At 43.8% G+C, this 22,787-nt stretch overlaps 1 protein-coding gene across 3 annotated transcripts in view; it reads right to left on the bottom strand.

Moving 5' to 3' along the window:
* LOC146062752 (uncharacterized) overlaps positions 1-22,787 on the bottom strand; it is a 98,223-nt gene that overhangs the window by 14,001 nt on the left and 61,435 nt on the right. For all 3 annotated transcript variants that reach the window (XM_083174894.1, XM_083174867.1, XM_083174808.1), the window contains one exon: positions 13,253-13,527. In XM_083174894.1, the coding sequence (XP_083031020.1) occupies positions 13,253-13,527 (275 nt within the window). The remainder of the gene's footprint in view (positions 1-13,252; positions 13,528-22,787) is intronic.

Genomic DNA, 22,787 nt, shown 5'->3' on the forward strand with positions numbered 1-22,787 from the left:
ATTGTATTGTTATATCAACATATTATTATATATTTCAGAGAAAGGAATACAAAACCATTAATGCAAATACAATAAGTCTCAGAGATTTTCAAGATTTACCCAGCTATCAACAGCAATCAAATGAGCAGCCAAATACGTGTAAGTTTACAGATCAAAGACACATTGTTGTTGCTAGGGGATGATTTGTTAAGACACAGGGCCTATTGACAGGGTTATAAATGTTACGCTGTTGGTGTTAATTATTATTACCAGGCTCAGTTGTGTTAGTCACGAGGTCTGTTAAGACAAGCGCCCTATTGGTATAAATGTTACACGTGTTGTTTGTATTTTTCGTTCTACAAAATTGTTGTGTTAATTTTTATTTTATTTTTTATGTATATATTATTTTTTATTAAAGTTGTTAATTCCATAAATCAGTTTCAGATATCACAAATGACGCATCTGAAGTTGGATCATTTGGTTCGGATTTCACAGTCGGGCCGGATCTGACGACATTCGAAAACCCATACGCCGCATACTCTGATTTGTCCGAATCGCAAAAATGTAGGTATACAGATTCATATAAGTCATCAAAAATGTGATGTATGTTAAAAGAAATATACGGGGTGCGTGTCTAAATTTCCAAAAATATGTCTCTCTCACACTCTCTCTCTCTCTCTCTCTCTCTCACGCTATCTCGCGCGCACTCTCTCGCTCTCTCACATATATATATATAAATATATATATATCCTGTTATATTCATTTTTATACCGCCTGTAATATTAATGTTATTTGTTCTCTGTTAGTATCACCGATTATGTCGAAAGCTGATGCAGAACACATAATGGATGATCTCTGGAATTTACCATCGGCAAAACACTATAAACCGTTATACCAGACCCCGGCTATACAAGGTGAATTTTGACACATGGCTAGTGGTGTTTTTATAATGTGTTTTTGTGTTAAATGTTGCATATCGCCGCAAAATCATGAATAGTGGCCACATGGGTTGTTGTTATCATGACTTAAATGGTGTTTATTTTTTATTTTTTTTTCTCAAGTCAGCGAATGTGTCGTTAATTGATAATATATGTATTACAGATGCTATAGCTAGCAGGTATGAACCTACGGTACCTAGGGCCGATACGTGTGAAGCTGGACCATCCGGATACAGAGAACCGACATCGGGTGTTAGATCAAACGCCAAACAACCCAACTGCGCATTGGCTAAAGGCACAAAAAGAGCCCAGACCATCGATCAAGCTTTCTGGGCAATGGCTAAAGGAACCATGCCTGCGCAAACCTTTGACAAATACCCACGTATGTTATGTAATGTTATGTTTATTTATTTGGTTTCTTATATAGCACAACATTTACCATTGTTCTTTACAAATGGAAACCACAGGTATTAAACAGACTGTGTAGACGTAAGCCGACAAGGCGGGGTTTGGGAGGTGAACCTGAAGGTGTTATAAAGCGAATGTCTTTGTGTCCGTGTATGTGTAACTAAAACAGTGTTATTTTTATTACAGTAGGAACCACGCCGTTGGAAATATCTGGTAAATACCCAGGTGTGTAATGTAATGTTTATTTATTTAGTTTCTTATATAGGACCGCATTCACCATTGCTCTTTACAATTGGAAACCACAGGTATTAAACAGACTGTGTAGATGCAAACCGACATGGAGGGTTGGGTGTTTTGGGAGGCGGGCCTGAAGGTGTTATAAAGCGGTTGTCTTAGTGTCCGCGAATGTGTAACTAAAACGTTGTTATTTTTTATTTACAGTGGATCCGCGACAATACGCAAAAATGATAGCCGCGGCCAGGGTTGCTCAACCACTCAATGCTGAAATGGATGGGGGAGAATGCGCTAAAACGGTGATCGACCCACAACACCAAGAAGATGTATCTAGGGCCGAGATCATGGCCACTGACCGCGACGATTTCAAGCCAAGCAAGCGGAGAAATCCAAAAAGTCGAACGGGGCAAGAAAACAAGTCAGATTTATCAGACCTTAAAAGAAGGCTGAAATATTCGGAAGGTAGACCCGTAAGAAAAAGGATTGCATTACAAACAGTGCCAACCGTGAGTAATGTGGATTACCCGCACGCATTTACCACACCTGCAACACCTACTGAATCCGACATTGACATTGCTGGTAATACAAAGACTGTGAAGACTCGTAAAACTTTACGACTGTCAAGAGAGAGATACACTCCGCTGACGGATGATGATGTCATCGTGATTTCAGACACGCAGGAACGTCCTACTGCAGAAACGCAAAGCGTGGTCAGTAACACGCCTGCAGATACATTATCCGCTAATGATGAGGACTTAAATGGGCAAACATTTTTTATCACCCCTAGTAAAGAGTCAGACTCAGGTAGCCCACAGAATGATGATGAGGTTGTAACATCTGTAGCCGGAATCCCTGATAAAGTAATGGGTGATGATTACACAAAACTACCCAGTGTTTTTACTACGGTCGGCGAGGCAACCGCATTGGGCGATGCGGATGCCCCGCCGACCGTGGTATCAACAGACATAGTTGATGGGGGTCAGAATGAGGAGCAATTAGGACAAGATGCGGAAATACAATACTACGCGGTCATGGGGAGGATGCGTGAGCATATAGGGTACATGCGTAGAAATGTCAATTCCCTGTTGAACCGTATAAAAGATGAGCTTTATGGTTCAAAAAAGAAGCCAGAAATCATTAAAGAACTTGTAGAAATGTACATGAATGTGATGTCAAATCATATAGAAGAGACTGTGAAGACTAGGGAGTTTATTAAAGCGAACATGTATCATTTTGCCGAGATAATTGAAACTGACCCGTGACTAGGCATGGTGGGGTATGGGCTGAAACGTAATTTACATGTGTGTAAAAAAACCCCAAGAATTAAAGCAAATGTACCGTGCAAAATCTCACACTTATTTCGCCGTTCGAAAATAAAACAGGCTTTAAAATGCATATACAGGCTGAGAAAGCGTAAACAACACAGGGTGCGAGGCACACCCCCAACCCCGTGTGCACAGGCTGACAAATCACCGGACCAACCATTACCGGGTGACGCGGCGTCACCTGACAATGTTGAACACCCCGCAACACCCATGCATAATGACATAGAGGGGGGTGCGCCACCCGGTAATGGTGAAGGTCGGTGAGATGTGTACTTAGAAGCTGTTAACAGGTATGAGCGACACCATCCTAATTTCAGAGCTATTGAGTATCATAATCATTTTCAATTTGTTAATTTGGAAAGAGTTACATCATTTGCAGAGGGTGTTGAAGCCGTACACAACGCTATACAGGTTATGATTGATGAATTCATGGTTGGTGTTGACCCTAATGATCGTGTACAGTTAAGATTGGAGGGGGGTGGTATACACAACGCCATCTACTCACACCGAAAGCCGCAAGAATCATTAGACGCAGTCAGTTTCTTGAATCAAATTACAAACACTCTTCAAAGTAACGCTGAATTCTTATTAGCCACGGGTTTAAGGTTTGTGATCACTGTTTTTAGAAATAGAGCGGGTGGGGCCCTAACTGGTCGCGGCCTTAGACGCATTCCATACAGCTTAATTATAGAAAGGCGCAGAAGACACCTGTATGATTTCAACAATACGCACAATTATTTGTGCTTTGCGGCATCGATCTGCAAACTTCTGGATAAAGGTAATGCCACAGACGCTGAAATACACGATCGGGCGCTTCAAATTCATAAGGATTTGAACCTACCGATCGATAAAGCAGTCAGCTTTAGCGACGTTGTTGTTTTTGAAAAACACTTAAAAACAAAAATTACAATATTATATCATAATAATGGTTCTTGGCATTACTTTTCTTCAGTATCGTACTACGATGATACCCTGTATGTATTATATCACGATTCACACTATTATGGCGTGATTAATATAGCAGCGTTTCTCGGCGAGAGAAATTTCTGTGGCTTCTGTAATCGAACTTTTGAGCGCAGGAATAGCCACGATTGTCTTTTCTTTTGTAAGGCTTGTCACAGACAAGCGTGCGCTGATGATGGGGTTTCCGCATTAAGATGCTCGGTTTGTAGGGTATTTTGCAGATCGCGTGAATGTTTAGAGGAGCACAAATCCTTAGCTTTAGATCGCAAAATATCCTGTCTTGAACATGTTTATTGCGACAGGTGTTGTCTCTACCGTCGCAGGTCTCATGAGTGTCAGGGGCTAAAGTGTTCTACTTGCAAGGCATATGTTGATGGGTTTGCGGATCATTTGTGTTACATACAGCCCATCAAAGCGGAAGAACCCACCACCAAATACATCTTTTATGATTTTGAATGTATGCAGGAGACAGGTATACATATACCAAACTACTGTTACGCTCTCACAATAATGGGTGAGAAATCCTGGGAGTTTAAGGGCAAAGGCTGTATCGATGATTTTGTAAAGACATTCATGAAACCAAAATTTGCGCATTACACATTCATAGCTCATAACGCTGGGCGGTATGATGCGTATTTTGTATTGAACAAGATCATCAAAGAACGGTATACAGTATCCCTCATCTCTAATGGCGGAAATATAATGTGTATCACAATAAAAGATCTGAAGATTAGGTTTATAGACTCTCTCAACTTTCTCCCCATGAAATTGAGCAGATTTCCAAAGGCCATGGGATTTGATGGCGTTAAAGGTCATTTCCCGGATTTTTTTAACACAGCCGATAACCAAAATTACATAGGGGACATGCCCTCAATAGAATATTTTGGCCTACAACACATGATGCCTGAGGAGGCCGCTGATGTTACAGAGTGGTACGAAAAAAACAAACACAAGTCGTTTAATTTTCAAAAAGAATTAATACGATATTGTAAAGAGGATGTGAGAATATTGCAAAAAGGGTGCGCCGCTTTCAGATCAGCCGTTATAGCCATGACAGAACAGGAATTTGTAATAGCGGCAGAGAAAAAAGATGTAGCCGTTAAACGTCACGTTGATCCATTCCAACTGACGACTTTAGCGTCGGTTTGTATGGCTATGTATCGTTGTAAATATTTACAGGCAAACACATTGGCTCTTGTACCGGGTGATAACTATCACAAGACCCAGAAGCGTTACTCAACACCAGCCATACAGTGGTTAATGTACATAGAACACAAAGAAGGTGTGAGTATAAGACACGCTTTACAAGGGGGTGAGAAGAAAGTCGGCAGATACAGTCTGGACGGTTACGCCGTGATTAACGGCGTGCCAACAGCTTTTGAATTCCAGGGGTGTTTTTATCACGGTTGTGACGCCTGCTACAAAGCCGATGATGAAAACAATCTGACTAAAACAACCTACGGTCAACTGCGTCACAAGACGCAGTTGAGGATACAATTCCTTAAACGGTGTGGATTTCAGATAAGGGAGATGTGGGGGTGTGAGTGGAAGAAAATGAGGGAGGCAGATGAGGAGCTACAGGTTTTTCTGAAAGGTTTGGAAATCCCTGATCCCTTGGATCCTCGTGATGGTCTTTATGGCGGCCGCACTAACGCCATAAAACTTTATCACAAGACAGAGTGCGATGAAAAAATACACTATTTTGACTTTACTAGCCTATACCCATTTGTCAACAAAACCAAAACATATCCTATACGTCACCCACGCATCATTTATAAGGACTTTGATGATGTCACAAAGTATTTCGGTTTTGTTAAATTAAAAATTAATCCTCCGCGAGGCCTTTTCTTTCCGGTTTTACCGGTTAAAATGAATGGTAAGTTAATGTTTCCACTGTGTCGCACATGCGCCGAATCTGGACAGTGTGAGCCGTGTGTTCATGACTCAGAAAACCGCGCCCTAACCGGCACATGGTGCACAGTGGAGATAAATCTTGCTATAGAAAAGGGGTACAAAGTGTGTAAAATCTATGAGGTGTGGCATTTTGATGAGAGATCTGATGATTTGTTTTCAGGTTACATTAAAGCACACCTCAGAGATAAACAGGAGGCTTCTGGTTACCCCGATTGGTGTACAGACTCTGTGAAACAACAAGAGTACATAGACGCGTATCAAAAAAATGAGGGCATAGCTTTAAGACGCGAACACATAAATGTCAACCCCGCCAAAAGACAAATTTCTAAATTGTTTTTAAACTCATTATGGGGTAAATTTGGTCAACGTAGCAACATGCCCAATACTTGTCTAGTGACAGATCCTGATAAGCTTTTTGAATATGCCTTCCAACCACACTATGAGGTGTCTGCTTTAGACTTCATAGACTCAGAAACTGTTATGGTCAACTGGAAATACGCCAAAGACCATTATACCAGGGCTTCAACTACAAATATATTTATAGCAGCATTTACCACAGCGCACGCACGCATCGAGTTGTACAACCTATTGGATAGATTACAAGATAGATGTCTGTATCACGATACAGATTCTGTAATTTTTGTCAGCAGGCCCGGTGACTGGAATCCGCCATTAGGCGATTATCTAGGGGAATTGACCAGCGAACTACCAGCTGGTGCGCATATAACAGAGTTTGTTTCAGCTGGCCCCAAGTCATACGGCTATCGACTAAGCAACGGCAAGACGAGCCTCAAGGTCAAAGGTATAACGTTGAATGTTTGTAATGAGCAGCACGTTAACTTTGACAGTCTGAAAGAACTGGTCTTAGATTATCCTTTAAACCCCAAAGGCGAGGATCAGAAAAAAATTGTGACCAGGCAGCCCGGTATAGTACGTGTGAAAAAGTACTGGCAGATTGAAACCCGTATGCTGCAGAAAACGCAAAAGTGCGTTTACACTAAACGCAACCTCACGGATAATTTTACAACCCTACCGTTTGGTTATTAAGATGGACATCCGTTTTCAACACCCCTTCTCCTGTATTTTAGCTGGGCCCTCCAATTCGGGGAAAAGTTATTTTGTGAAAACGCTAATACAACACGCATCCACACATATGACGCATGTACCTGATAATATTGTTTGGTTTTACACCTGTTGGCAACCAATATATGACCAACTTCTGAGTGCTCACCCCGGTATGCGTTTTATAGAGGGGTTGCCGGAGTCATTTAGCGACGACCAGCTTTTTCCCCCTGATAAGGTTAATTTAACAGTGATAGATGACTTGATGGATGCAGCGAGTAATAATTCTGAGGTTGAGAAAGCGTTCACAAAGTATGTGCACCATCGTAATCTCAGTATCATGTACCTTGTGCAAAACATATTTTGTCAAGGTAGAAAGAGCAGGACTATACATTTAAACACAAAATATATGGTCCTGTTTAAAAACCCCCGGGATAAAATGCAGGTTAGCATTCTGGCTAGACAAATGTACCCATCAAAATATCGTTTTTTTTCTTGAAGCCTATGAGTCCGCTACGGAGCCACCATACGGTTATTTACTGGTTGATTTAAGAAACAATGCCCTTGATGATTATCGTTTACGAAGCGGTTTATTTCCGCCCGACACACCAGTAGCTTATGTTGTTAAGAAGCGGGGTTCTAAATAGCTATAACCGCGCATCCTATAGTCATTCATTATCACTTCTAACAGCTGTGAACATGTCGACCAGGATAAGGCGTAATTGGGCCCTTTTAAAAACCCTCATTAAAGCCAAACCGGCCCAAAGAAACGCTATATTATCCAACGCTTCAAACGATTTGGTGACAGCCATATGTGAGATTGCTCTCAATACGCTTAAAGGTAAAATACCCCTGTCACAGCGTCAGTTGAACTACCTTAAAAAGAAGAGGAACCTTATAAAATCGCTTTGTAATAAGAAATGCGCCATTGGGAAAAAGAAGAGGTTGGTGAAACAGTCGGGTGGGTTTATCGGATCGTTGCTAGGATTTGCTATTCCATTAATTACAGGACTACTGTCTAATCGGTGATGGAATACGCTGAGAAAATGTATCTGGTACCCCAGCAACAGATAGACCGTTTAAACAACAAACCAATCAGCGATGATATACGCAAAACAGCCACGCAAAGCCTAGATGCTGAGATCATAAGTATACTACATAATAATGCTTTATCAGAGTATGAAAAAGCAAAACGCTACACAGCTGTGTTACAGAGATACCTGGTGTTGAGTAAACAAACTGATAGAGAAATGTCAACTTTAACGCTTTTATCACCCGGTGCAAATGCTGTTGAGGATACAACTAATCCTACACAAGACGAGGCTACCGACGCTGTTTACCACGATGTCTTGAACAGTGTTAATGCGCGGTATAAAAAGAACTGTGAAATACTAATGAGTAAAATGGTTCGCTCTAAAGACATTGCGAATTGGGACAGCAAGGGTGTGTTTATGTATAAAGGCGTCACAGTGCCAGGATCCAATGTGTTAGACTTGATAAGGGGTGTCACGCAAAATCACAGCGTGACAAGTCATAAAATGCCTAACGGCTGGATTGAATTTATGCGCGCTATGGCTGAGTTGAATATCCCATCCACTCTAGTTGGTAATGCATCAAACAGATTACAGTTAGATCGCTTAAAAGCTGAAATCTACGATGATGAAATTGGCAATGTAAATATAGCCTCCCCAATACACAACATTAAAAAAAGTTGTATAAATGTTTTAAATTCCCCCGGGCTAACAACGCCACACGGCTACTTACTACCGAGGAAAAGATCCGTAAATCTGTTTCAGGATTCGCAGTGGTTGAACCTTTAACATGTAACTAATTTATAATGTTTTTATACAATGTATTTTTGTGTGTTTAATTTGTACGATGACGTTTAATTTGTATTGTATCATGTATATTTAGTGTATTGTTTTAAATGTAAAGTTTATCGTGTTATTCGTGATTATTTTGCTGTAAATACATTTTGTCTGTACCAATAAAATATGATTATGATTTATAAAATACTGTTTTGTTCTTTGATTCTAATCAGTTTGTCTGCAAAAATACGCAATCACGCGATATAAAGTTCAATAAGCAAGATTTTTTAATAGAAAGTAACCATAAGCAATGTACATACAGCATTTCAATCACAACATTAGTTACAAGTTACACAAACAATTTTGTATTACACATTATTTTTATCAAACACATGTGTGTTTTATAATATTGCGCGTAGAGCCCCGGGTCACCATAATTTTTAACGGCTACCATTGTCTTTAATAAAATTCGGATTTGCGACGTCTGAAATGTAGTTTCACGTTCGCTTTCCCAAACTTGAATGACATGTTTTCGTTCTGATCATTCTTTATCTCTATGGCTATAGTGTCAAAATGCGTTTTGCACAACGGAACATAATCGGGCTTCTCATACCGTATAGTGACCATCTCGTTGTTACGGCCCTTTATTTCAACGGTGCGCAACAACGGAACATAACTATCACCGACCCTCTGATGTTCGATAATATCTGTGTACACGAAGAGCGTATATTGTTCTCCGCTGATGTCGGCGCACGGTTTTAAAAACTTAGTTTTCGGGTATAACCCCAGTATTCTCGACAATTTAGGACCGGCTGAGATGTTGTACATCGCCTTATTGTCGATGAATATGTCTCGTTCAAGCGGATCGTACCATAGTTTTAAACCTTCCAGTTTATATCGGCCAATTTCAGCGTTGAAAAAATCCAGTAACGCCTCGATAGTTTCATAAAACCCCGGTTTAACGCAAACCTTCGTTACTGTACCGCTCGTCCCATCCCACTTTGTTATTTTCAACACACAATCACGCACATCGAGTGTATTCCAGGTGTGTGGGTATTGTATTTCTGTAAGAGCTACTTCCCAATCTCCACTTAAGTCTATCGGCCTTGCTAGCTTTGTGGTATAGTCAGAAATCTTATTTTGTGGAAATGTATCGGCTGAGGCGTTACTCGGCAATGTTATGTAGAAGGGTTTGTCATCCATCTTCCTCTTTGTTTATATATCTTTTATCTCCGATGCAGCGACCCAACTGTTAAATTTTGTGGGGTATCCGCGCCACTTGACTAATACGTATTTCCTCCCTCTAACCGTCTTATTTTTTAAAATCTTCTCCACTTTGTAAATCCTATTATAGTTTTTCGGTATACTTTGAAGTTCTTCGGGGTAAAAACTACCCGTTATAGCTTCCCCGTAGAGATCCTCCAACGTGTAAAGCGGCTTAAGCCCTTTAGTGTTCACGCCGCGTATTACAAATATTTCCTCAGAAAAACTCTGTTCGTAACCTTTCTGAAATATATCCTTATATTTTGAGATACGAACGTGGTCCCCGACCGCTAAACAAGACTTTGTTTTCTTGCTTCTAAAGTAATCGCCATATATCGTCTTGAAGACATCCAGCGCATTAGAGCCATCCACCTCATTCGGCGCTCGCTTAATCGTTCTATGGTATGTATTATTATAACTGGTAATGAACGCTTGTAAAACGTCTATATATCGGTATGTATTATTCGCCGTGAAATATCGCCACATTCGTGTTTTTAAAGTCCTATTGAAGCGTTCTATAACGGCTGCTTTCACATCATTATTGGTTGTGAAATGTTGTATACCGTATTTTTCTAACAACTTTTTTAGGACTTTGTTTAGAAACTCTTTACCGTTATCGGTTTGTAGTTTCCTCGGTACGTCCCCCTGTTGGAATAATTTTTCAAAAGCCTTAGCGACAGTCGTCGCGCTCTTAGCAGTCAGACTTTCAGCCCAGGCCCTCTTACTGAATATATCGATGACGGTTAATATATATTTTACGCCGTCGTTGTGCTTTGCCAGATCTATGAGCGATACCAAATCACATTGCCACTGTTGATTTATATCGGATACACATATCATATTCCTTTTATAGTTTTTTCTAGCCGGTTTGTGCAATGTGTACGCGTCTTGCTCTTGTAACCATTTTCTCACATCGGATCTTTTAAATTTATTTTTCAAGGCTTTATAATATTTATCAATGCCGCAAAAACTACCCGGCTTTAATACGTTATAATACCAGGCTTTCAGCTGGCTGTTTTGATGATCAGCGTTGCGCGACATCCTACACAAATCAAATTTGATATAAAACAAGATCTACAGTTCTACGAATTATATATCTGTTGTATACCGTATTTTTCTAACATCTTTTTAGCATTATGTTTAGAAATTCTTCCAGCTGGTTAAGATTAATTAAGCGATCTTTATAAATTAATTTATACAGCTGTGGTGTTATTTGACATAGTCAATATCAGTGTATGAAGTTACAGTATCAAACCAATTATATTTTAATACGGGGGTTAATATTATTTATACAACTTTCATATCAAACGTGATACGGGGCTATCACGTTTGATATCAAACTGTATAAAAGGGGCGTGGACCTGTCAAAACCAATTAGTTTGAAGAAAAAGTGTGCCTTATCTACTGGCAGGATATCACTCTGGCAAGGTGGCGTACCCCTGATCGCTCAGCTCCAAAAAGGAGCAGCTTTGCATTCAGGTCTGAATTAGGCCTATTGTGTCTTCTGACTGCATGGGCTGGCAGTCTCCACTAGATGCTGGGCAACAGGGACATCGGGAAGCTAATGCATACCTACTTGCATAGTAAATCCAGAAATGTTACCCACAATACTTCTCCTGAGGAAGTCCAAGCCTTTGTGGCGGGGGATGAAACGCGTTGAGAGGGGACTCTTACCTATGCGATGACTAACTGACCTCATCAATGCATCAGATAAGCTCTTAAACTTTTTTACATTGTACGGGCAAATTTGTCTTGTTTGTATTATTAATAAATCGTTTTAGCAATATTACACTATTCTATTCCTTTTTCTATTCCTACAACCTGTGGTGTTTTGAGAGAAAGAGCGTGGGGCTGAGAAAGATCGAGGCTACCAGACACCCAGAGGCATCTATTGAATAAACTCATAAAACAGTGGTTGGAGACCACTAATTACAGTACACCTATACACATTAGGGGTGACTTGTTCACTAAAGGTGGAGGGATCCGAGTAAATACCAACGTACTGCACCAGAAGGCGCCCATCTCACTTTTTTTCCAGATCTTCATATAGAGATTCCCTGGAACAGGAATCAACAGGAGAGGAGCTGCCACTCTATAAAGAAAAAGAGGAACTGGACAAACTGCAGGAAACGGACACATAGTGTCGAATGTGTAAACAGAACTTTATCTGGGGGCATCCACTCCGCGCTAGTACCATCAACGCGTTTCACCGTCCCCTCTCAACGCGTTTCACTGTATCTTTACAATATATATATAGTGCAATTAGCATTACTTACATTTTATCCTTCTTAACCGCTCGCCATGCCATCTCTACCCCCTTTATGTAATGCAACTCTGTCATACTATGTTTGGCATCCCTGACCCACCTTGTAGTGGCTGGACCCCTTTTTTTGGTCCCGGGACCCCGGCAGTTTTGGGAATGCGGGTGGTAGTGGCTGTGAACCTGATCTGGACCCAATGAATGTCCTCTACCCCCTCTATGTTATGCAAGTTTGCCATATGTTGCTTCCCTGATGTGTAAAGGACAGACCCTTTTTTGATGGAACATACATACACACAAACATTCATAGATCCATATATATACTAATGTGTGGGGATTTTTATATAGTTGGTAAAGTGTTTCTGAATATATATGCACTGAATATGGCATCTTGTACTCCTAAAATTAGGGATAGGGGTTACAGGGTCCAGCTAACCCTTGGGATTTCCAGATTTGTACAGGTAAGACATTCACCACCCAGGTACGCCCCTTATGTTCATTTGTATAATGTATTAGGGCAGGGGTCCTCAAACGACGGCCCGTGGGCCACATGCGGCCCGCTGAGGACATTTATATGGCCCGCCGGACTTCCTGCGCCTTTAAATACAAACACAGCCGCTGCCCATTTTTATTCTACCAAAAATATGGCAACGGGAGGGCTGCGCGCATGCCCGACTGCATGCAGCTCCTCCCATGGACCTTTTTCTCCCGTCCATGGGCAAGACTGCCCACCTACGTGCGGTGTGTCGGGCTGCAGCAGGAGGCAGGGAAACAGCTCCTGCTTCCGTTCCTGCCATACCCCAGGCTCCGCGCCCAAGCAGCCCCGACGCCGGGCATACCGTCTGGCGGGTTGCAGCAGGAGGTAAGAAGGGAGAAAGCTCCCTGCTCCCTGACCCCCCAACATGAAGATGTGCTGATATATAGAAGTTGATGAATGGTGCGCGGACACATAAAAAAAACACACACCACTTCCTCAGTGCATCGGCGCAACCCCTCCCTCATGTTTTCCGGTGGCCACTGGCTGCTGCTGACCTGAGCAGACAGTAGGCATGAGGACCCCGGTACCCTCACATGACATCTACCGGAGAGATTGGTTACCTCAGTGTTGTGCAGAGAAGGAGCGTCATTTTCCAGCAGGCGTTGTACAAAGTGTGATTGCTGCTGCTCTGTAATTCCTTGCTCGTTGATCGCCTGGAGCCTCTCTAGGGTATTGCCCAGATTTACTTGTAGAGCCTTATTTTCTCGTGCGATCTGTTCCTGAATCCGTCTCTCCCGGGCAATCTCTTCCTGAATCTGTCTCTCCCGGGCGATCTGTTCATTTCTCCTCCGCTCTTCCTCCTGCTGACTTCGCTTTTTGTCTTCCTCCACTTTACCTATAATGAGAGACAACATTTAACTTCCCTTATGGAGATCTGAGGGGTAGATTTATTAAGCTCAGTTAAGTGATCAAGGGTCTGGTTTTTATAACTGGCCAATCAGATCCTAACTGTGACGTTACAGGCTTGGGTTGAAAAAAGACAGGTAGAAGCTGATTGGCCAGTGATAAAAACCAGACACTTGATCACTTAACTGAGCTTAATAAATCTACCCCTCGGTCCGGTAGCCGTGTGCTTTTCACAATGAGAATATTTATATAGAGTAGTATCAGTATGAGTTAATGTATTCCAATTATTCTTATTCATGGTGAGCAGTGCAAAATACCTAAACACTACAAACAGCATAAACTATATTTTTGATTGTGGGGTCTAGTTAAGGCCAGGGCTGCCATCAGATATTAGACTGACCAAATAAGCAGGACTGCTCCCTCCTTCTTGAACCCTCGGCATGCCTGATGAGATCTCTGTTGTCCGCAGCACTGATGCACTACTGAACCTCTACAGTAGAAATTGTTACGCTTGCCACGCTGCCTGTTAGCCTCCTGCAAACTAAAGCTTCACCTTTACCTTTCCCAGGTGAATTAGGTCCAACCTGTACCAAGATGCCCCCCGGTCTTATAAAAGAGAAGGCTACTATTGGGGGATGGGCAAGGTAAAGGAACACCAGAGAAGGGGACCAACAGGAAAGGCTAAAGCTAAACAGAACCACAAATGATAACAGGCACAACCAAAAAACCAATATGTAAAATAAGAGTGATAGAGTGCAGGTCAAGGTGAGGCACAACTAGCTAACAGCATATAATTACCGGAGGTGTGAAACCGGCTGGAGAATATAAATAGCTGAAGTACCAACCGAAAACCAGCACACAATAATACAATGGAAAGGTTTGCACAAGTGCGCATGAGTACTAAACCACAGGGGATAACGTCGCACCTCACAGACTCTGGCTGGACCAGTAGATAGATCAGATCGAGATGCAGGTGCCACAGGATCACAACTGACACCACAAGGTGAGGACCAGGAGTAGCAACATGCACAGGGATAAGCTATAACTGGCATCTCAGCGACGGTCGCGTGAGAATATAAAGGACCATCCACCAACCACTAAGACCCGGAGGTGTATCTAACAGATGAGTGACTTCACATAACAGATCTTCCTGTGGAAACAGGCAATGCCATCTTCTGGCGTCTGAGTTACCTAGCAGCATCCGGAAGTCTTTGCTCAGTAAGTGTATCAGACGCTTTCATCTGATTACCAGGTAACTGCTGAGATGTGGTGACTACTGAGGTACTGGCAGTATTATTGCTGACATTTACTCCTCCCCTTTATGGGGGATTAAATAACCCCTGGATCAATGCTTCCCAAGAAACTCCTTAATCAAAATGCTCCCTTCGGATCCCACATTTTGTCTTCAAGGCCATAGCTTTTCCTATGAACCAAGAAATGTAATTGTTTATGAATGAATCTGGAGTCTATGATTCTCTCAACTACAAATTCTTTTTGTCCTTGAACCATCAGTGGAGACGGTCCATGGGCGGATTGGCCCACCGGGAAACCGGGCTATTTCCCGGTGGGCCGGCCCATTTCAGCCATGTAGCGGCCGCTCGTCCCCCCTGGCTGGGCCGCGGACCACCCGACCGCTATCCCCACGGTTAGCGGCCGCGGCCACAGCACTTTTGCCCACAACTAAGATGGCTGCGGCCGGCCTCATCCCGTGCATCCCGTGCCCACAACTAAGATGGCCGCGGGAGCGCTGGTGCGCATGCGCGGCCGCACGCAGCAGCTCCCGCGGCCCCTCTGAGCATCAGCGATGCTGTTGAATTGATCCCTCCCCAGCAGGAAGCGCAAGTTTTCAAAACAGGATGGGCGGCAGAATTAATGAGTAGTGTGCAGCGCCGCCCACCCTTCTACTATCCACCCTATAGCAGCAGCAGCAGCCTGGCAGCCACAGCCATACACTGGAAGAGCCAGCCAGGCATGGGCAGAGCCAGGAGCAGTTCTACAGCAAGCCAGCCAGGTATGTAATGTGGGCTGGGGATGGGCATTATATGTTAATGTGCTTGGGAGGGGTGTGTGTACTGTGTAACATGTTAATATGTGTGTGTGTGTGTGTGTGGGGGGGGGGTGACATGTTCATATGTGCAGGGAGGGGGGGGGTTGGCATGTAAATGTGTGCTGCTATTGGCTGGCAACCCATCACGGTGTGTGGCATATGTATAATGGGCATCACGGTGTGCGGCATATGTATAATGGGAATCAGAGTGTGCGGTATATGTATAAGGGGCATCACGGTGTGCGGCATATGTATAATGGGCATCACGGTGTGTGGCATATGTATAATGGGCATCACGGTGTGTGGCATATGTATAATGGGCATCACGGTGTGCGGCATATGTATAATGGGCATCACGGTGTGCGGCATATGTATAATGGAGCATCACGGTGTGTGGCATATGTATAATGGGCATCACGGTGTGTGGCATATGTATAATGGGCATCACGGTGTGTGGCATATGTATAATGGGCATCACGGTGTGCGGCATATGTATAATGGAGCATCACACTGTGTGGTATATGTATAATGGGCATCAGGGTGTGTGGCATATGTATAATGGGCATCAGGGTGTGTGGCATATGTATAATGGGCATCACGGTGTGTGGCATATGTATAATGGAGCATCACGGTGTGTGACATATGTATAATGGGCATCACGGTGAGCAGCATATGTATAATGGAGCATCACGGTGTGTGACATATGTATAATGGGCATCACGGTGTGTGGCATATGTATAATGGAGTATCACGGTGTGGCATATGTATAATGGGCATCACAGTGTGCGGCATATGTATAATGGGCATCACGGTGTGCGGCATATGTATAATGGAGCATCACGGTGTGTGACATATGTATAATGGGCATCACGGTGAGCAGCATATGTATAATGGAGCATCACGGTGTGTGACATATGTATAATGGGCATCACGGTGTGTGGCATATGTATAATGGAGTATCACGGTGTGGCATATGTATAATGGGCATCACAGTGTGCGGCATATGTATAATGGGCATCACGGTGTGCGGCATATGTATAATGGCATCAGGGTGTGCGGCATATTATAATGGAGCATCACGGTGTGTGACATATGTATAATGGGCATCACGGTGAGCAGCATATGTATAATGGAGCATCACGGTGTGCGGCATATGTATAATGGCATCAGGATGTGTGGCATATGTATAATGGGCATCACGGTGTGTGGCATATGTATAATGGGCATCACGGTGTGCGGCATATGTATAATGGCATCAGGGTGTGCGGCATATGTATAATGGAGCATCACGGTGTGTGACATATGTATAATGGGCATCACGGTGTGTGGCATATGTATAAGGGAGTATCACGGTGTGGCATATGTATAATGGGCATCAGGGTGTGCGGCATATGTATAATGGGCATCACGGTGTGCGGCATATGTATAATGGCATCAGGGTGTGCGGCATATGTATAATGGGCATCACGGTGTGCGGCATATGTATAATGGGCATAACGGTGTGCGGCATATGTATAATGGGCATCAGGGTGTGCGGCATATGTATAATGGAGCATCACGGTGTGACATATGTATAATGGGCATCACGGTGTGTGGCATATGTATAATGGAGTATCACGGTGTGGCATATGTATAATGGGCATCACGGTGTGCGGCATATGTATAATGGGCATCACGGTGTGCGGCATATGTATAATGGGCATCACGGTGTGCGGCATATGTATAATGGGCATCACGGTGTGCGGCATATGTATAATGGGCATCACGGTGTGCAGCATATGTATAATGGGCATCACGGTGTGTGGCATATGTATAATGGGCATCACGGTGTGCGGCATATGTATAATGGAGCATCACACTGTGTGGTATATGTATAATGGGCATCAGGGTGTGTGGCATATGTATAATGGGCATCAGGGTGTGTGGCATATGTATAATGGGCATCACGGTGTGCGGCATATGTATAATGGAGCATCACACTGTGTGGTATATGTATAATGGGCATCAGGGTGTGTGGCATATGTATAATGGGCATCAGGGTGTGTGGCATATGTATAATGTGCATCACGGTGTGCGGCATATGTATAATGGGCATCACGGTGTGTAGCATATGTATAATGGGCATCAGGGTGTGCGGCATATGTATAATGGGCATCACGGTGTGCGGCATATGTATAATGGCATCAGGGTGTGCGGCATATGTATAATGGGCATCACGGTGTGCGGCATATGTATAATGTATATGTATATGCAAAAATGGGGCATGGTGAAATAGGCCACGCCCACACCAATAGGCCACGCCCCCAAAAAATTTGGGCGCTCCTGCAGCGCACAACATTGACGCCCCCCCCCCCCCCCCCCCCGGTTTAGGGCTGCAGCGAGATATTTCCCGGGCTGGTTTGATTTCCCAATCCGCCCCTGAGACGGTCTCCTAAACTGAAAGATACCAGAACCCTGCAGGTGGACTGCAAGCTTTTGGAAAGAACAGTGAAAAGCATTGTTCATTTTGAGGGTTTTAGGGAGAAGGAGACAGAATGCAACCAGGTTAATTTGCTTGATGAACTGAAAAGGTCCAATAGACCAGGGCTCCAGTTTCTGTGTGAGTCGGCAAAACTTGATGTTTTTCACGGATAACCATAACAAATTTCCTGTTTTAAACCTACACGGCTTTCTGCGATGATCAGAGTCTCTTGGAGCTAGCAGAAGCAGAAAGGGCTGCACTCCAAACCTTCCAGAACCTTCTCCTCTGTGACACCAGAGCAGGAGCATCTAAATCCGACAGGACAGGTTCAAATGAATTTGCACTGGGATTATATCCATAAACAGAAATGAAAGGGGAAATTTTACTCGCTGAATAACATTAATTGTTATATGCAAATTCAGCCATGGGTAAATTTTCAACCCAATCATTATGGCACTTTGAAAAAAACTGCTCCAAGGACTGATTCACTCATTTTGTCTGTCTATTAGTCTAAGGATGATATCCCACGGAAGCATACCTCCCAACCGTCCCGATAACTGTGGGAGCGTCCCGGTTTCAGTGGGAGTCCCCCCTTAGTTGCTGGCCAGCAGTAAGTAGCATGCGCACAGCATCTATTCCCACAGCCAGAGGTGCTTGGGGCTTGGCGAGACTCTCTGGACCAAGCCCCACAGCGTAAAACAGGGACGTGGACTTGCAGGATGAAGCAATTATAGGCCCCTCCCGCAAGCCACGTCTGCCTGTGTCCCTCCTCGGCTTAACTAAAAGTTGGGAGGTATGCAGAAGGGATGTGGCTTAACCAAGAAAGAGACCCCCAGCCGCACTTTTCCAGGGCTCCAGATGGCCGGAGGAGCTGTGATCATGCCAGGACCACAAAACAGTAAGCCTGGTGACTCTAACCTTACCCGCTACCTCTGCTTACCTGCCCTTGATGCTTTGCAAGATTCCCCATGCATCTGTACCCAAGGATTGTGCAACACCTCTAGGTGCCTCCTGCAGTTCACTGGATGCGGTGGCTATCTTGCCAATGGCACCTCTCATAGCATCTACAACTTGGGGGCTATCTATTTGCCTATTGCCCCTGGTCCCTGCCTGCTGGTTATACCCCAACAGTGCAGTGGTCCTCAGCATCACCTGAGAGACTTAAGAGGGACTACATACCCTGCAGCCCACTGCACACTTATTATACAGCAAACACCAGCCTAGTAGAACTTCCAGCACCTTATTAGAGGACTAAGTTGACCCACCACTTAATTTATGTGACATTGCAAGTCCTGTCATTTTTAGAAAGTGCTGACTTTGACTGTGATATTCACTCAGTGTCCTTTATATTTATATTTATATTGTGCTCAGCATCTCTACATGTGAGCCCCCAGCTGTGATACCTGGACTCCCCCTACTGGACATTGTACCCCACTGCAGGCAATAAAGAAAATCTGTGTCCTCAAATAACAGCAGTTTGCATAACTGTCTAATTTGAATATCCTGTGCCAAAATACATGCTACACTAATATCCTGATATCCTTTTATTGAATACTCTCCCCCCCCTCTCGCCCTCACTGGCAGGCCATGTGGGAGGTACCATCAAACCAGAACCCTATACCCATGGTTGGCAAACACGGGCAGTGCTAGGATTCACCTTTAACAGTCCGCGTTCAAAGGAGCTGGTTATGCCGGCTCCAACCCCGATGCCACCAGGTCTTACAAAATACCAGGTGTAACCATACACAAGATGGGAACGTGGCAAAATATATCACTAGAGCACGGATGCTACAATGCACAAGATGACACTGAAAAAGATAATAAGTGCACACAACCCCTGACTTATCTGGGTGATGGTAATCCACAGGAAGTTCAGGGGTTGGCCAGACTTACAGGCTGTAGCTGAAACCTGGGCCAAGCATTGCACTGTACAAAATCTCTTTCTGAAGAAGCCGCTGAGGCTAACAGCAGGCGGAGAAATGCGTAAGGGACACAAGAGACACAGGCATCCATCTCTTATATGCATTCCAGGATCCTATTCTGTACCCTGCAGAAAGTCAATTTTACTGGTGGTTCATAAAGTTGCCCTAAAGACATTCAGCGTCAGCAACTGGGAGGCACAAGAGGACATCTCTATCTTCTAAGGTTGTAAGGTACCTTTTTATTCTCTGTCTGGCCAGACATGACTTCAGAAAAGAGGACAGAGAAGAATGTCTTTTTTGTTGGCGCACAAAAAGAGGTTTTTAGAAGAATGTATGAGTTAAAATTTTTTCTTTATTAGAATATATTTAAAATAAAACTGTCCAGTATGTGAAATATTCCATGTACATATATATGTGTGCACACTAAAGCCAGGAACAAGTGGTGTGTAGCAGTAAAAGATCAAGTGATTCATTCGTGAGCACTAAACTCGCATAAATCAGTCAATAACAGAACAACCTAAGAATAGCATCACAAAGGGAGTAAAACTGTAAATAATAATTTTTAATAAATACAGTTAAGGAATAACGTATTAACGTCCTTACAGAATAAGCATAAAAACTCCCTAGTATATAAGGACCTAACATATCACATAAAAGGACACAGATCACATTTGAAGTGCAATTTATTATTTAAAACCTATAAAATTAAGAAAGGGTTTTCACACATATATATGTACATGGAATATTTCACATACTGGACAGTTTTATTTTAAATATATTCTAATAAAGAAAAACTTTTTAACTCATACATTCTTCTAAAAACCTCTTTTTGTGCGCCAACAAAAAAGACATTCTTCTCTGTCCTCTTTTCTGTCGTTAAAATTATTGTCTTTGGCTGCACCCCCTCTGAGATCTACAATTGATAATGTCTTGTTTGGGGTAACTTTGGTGCTGTAGCACCAGCTTGTGCGGATTTATCCCCCTTCCCCTATCCCTAAAAACCTTCAGACATGACTTCAAAATGAACATACAGCAAGGTAACCACAAGGCTTAACCCATACCTCCCAACAATCCCGATTTCAGCGGGACAGTCCCGATTACCGGGTCCTTTCCCGCTGTCCCACCCGCGGCCGGAGGTGTCCCGCTGCGGGGGGGGGGGGGCAGTTCGGAGCCCCCCCAATTTGACAGAATAGACGCTGTGCGCATGCGCACAGCGTCTATTCGCGGCCGAAAACGGGGACACGGCTCATTTGCATAAGCCACGCCCCTCATTTGCATAAGCCACACCCCCTTTTGGATTCGGCTTCGTCGCGCGAGTGTCCCTATTTCTGCAGCCGGAAAGTTGGGAGGTATGCTTAACCTACTTACTTTTAACAAGCTATTTAGAGGATAAAGTTGATATCCCTTGATATCCCTATGCGCCCACAGAACTGCCTATAACTTTTCCTAAAAGCAACTAATCATAAGATACTTACTATAGATTATGTTCTTAGCACCAATTACCATATAGAGACGCTATTAACCATCTGCTTGAAGGGCTCTTTACCTAACCATAATTGACATACAGTATATGTTTAAAGGTTGTTTTATTTATTTGTATTTTACTGTGATTGCGTTATGATCTTATAATAGTGGCCACCTATTAGTTGTACAGCTTATTATATTATTGTTGTATACTGTAAATCCATGTTATTTCAAGAGTATTCCAACTCTGCACAGTTTTGTGTTTTTTTCCTTGTCTTTTTCCATTATTGGGGCATTGAGCGGCCTTAACCCCTTGAGTGGTATGCCCGGAAATTTTTGCGCTGCCGCAGCGGGCTGTCCCGGAAAATTTACGGGCATACCAATAATATAGAATAGGTGTGCACCAGTGGTGTCCAGGCGGGCACTACTGGCGCAGCACCTCTGGAGCACACACACTCCCCCCAGATCCCCCCAGTCGTCGTCCCCCCGTCACCTTTGCTCTGGCGATCGGTGCGCCGGAGCTCCCCTGCCATGACCACCAGCCCATCACTTATTTTACAGTGACGTCGGCGGCAGGGTTGGGTACGGTCGGCTCGGCTCGTGGGGACTTGGAAGCGCTCAGGCACCCGGGTCCTCCTGAGCCACGAACATCCCCCAGCCTGCCGCTGACATCACTGCTAAATGTGACAGGCGGCTTAGGCAGGGGGGAGAGAGGCAGCAAGGAAGCTCTGGCGTAATAACGCCGTAGCGGAGGCGAGGGGGGGGGACGGCTTCTAGCTTTCTGTGGTGGGTTTTGCTGGGGCAGGAGAAACCTCTCAAGGGGTTAAACAAGACAGCAGAACCGGTAGGAATACTTTAACATATTGCATAATATTTATTTTTTATTGGTAATATCATCACCAAATTTATATAGTGCTGGTCTTCTGTTTCCTATACTGGAACAAGCTTGACTGCAGGGCAGCACGAGACAGGAACAATGCACAGCGGACAGTGGAGCCTGGGAACCAGGAACACTCTAACAAGACCAAGCAAAGCAGAACTACAGTATAACTGGCATCTGTGCCCAGCAGACGCTGGCCTTATATTCAAAACCACCACCCAGCGTTGTCCCCCTGTGTGCTGCAGAGCCGCTCGATGGAAGTCCGGGACGTTGCCAGGCAGCGCTCCGATGCTACTCTGCCGTCACTCACAGGACTGAAGCTCGGGGCATTGCTTGGCAACCGTCCGCCAAAGAGAGAGTTACAGGCTGTTTGCCACCAGCCCCCATCCCGGCAAGTGAAGGAGAAAGATCACTGACGTGTAAGTATGACAGGCGGCGGTGGCGGCTAATACCATGACTCCATGATTTACCCACA

This window comes from Crinia signifera, chromosome 1 (genome assembly GCF_055691185.1).
Source record: "Crinia signifera chromosome 1, ASM5569118v1, whole genome shotgun sequence".
NCBI lineage: Eukaryota > Metazoa > Chordata > Amphibia > Anura > Myobatrachidae > Crinia > Crinia signifera.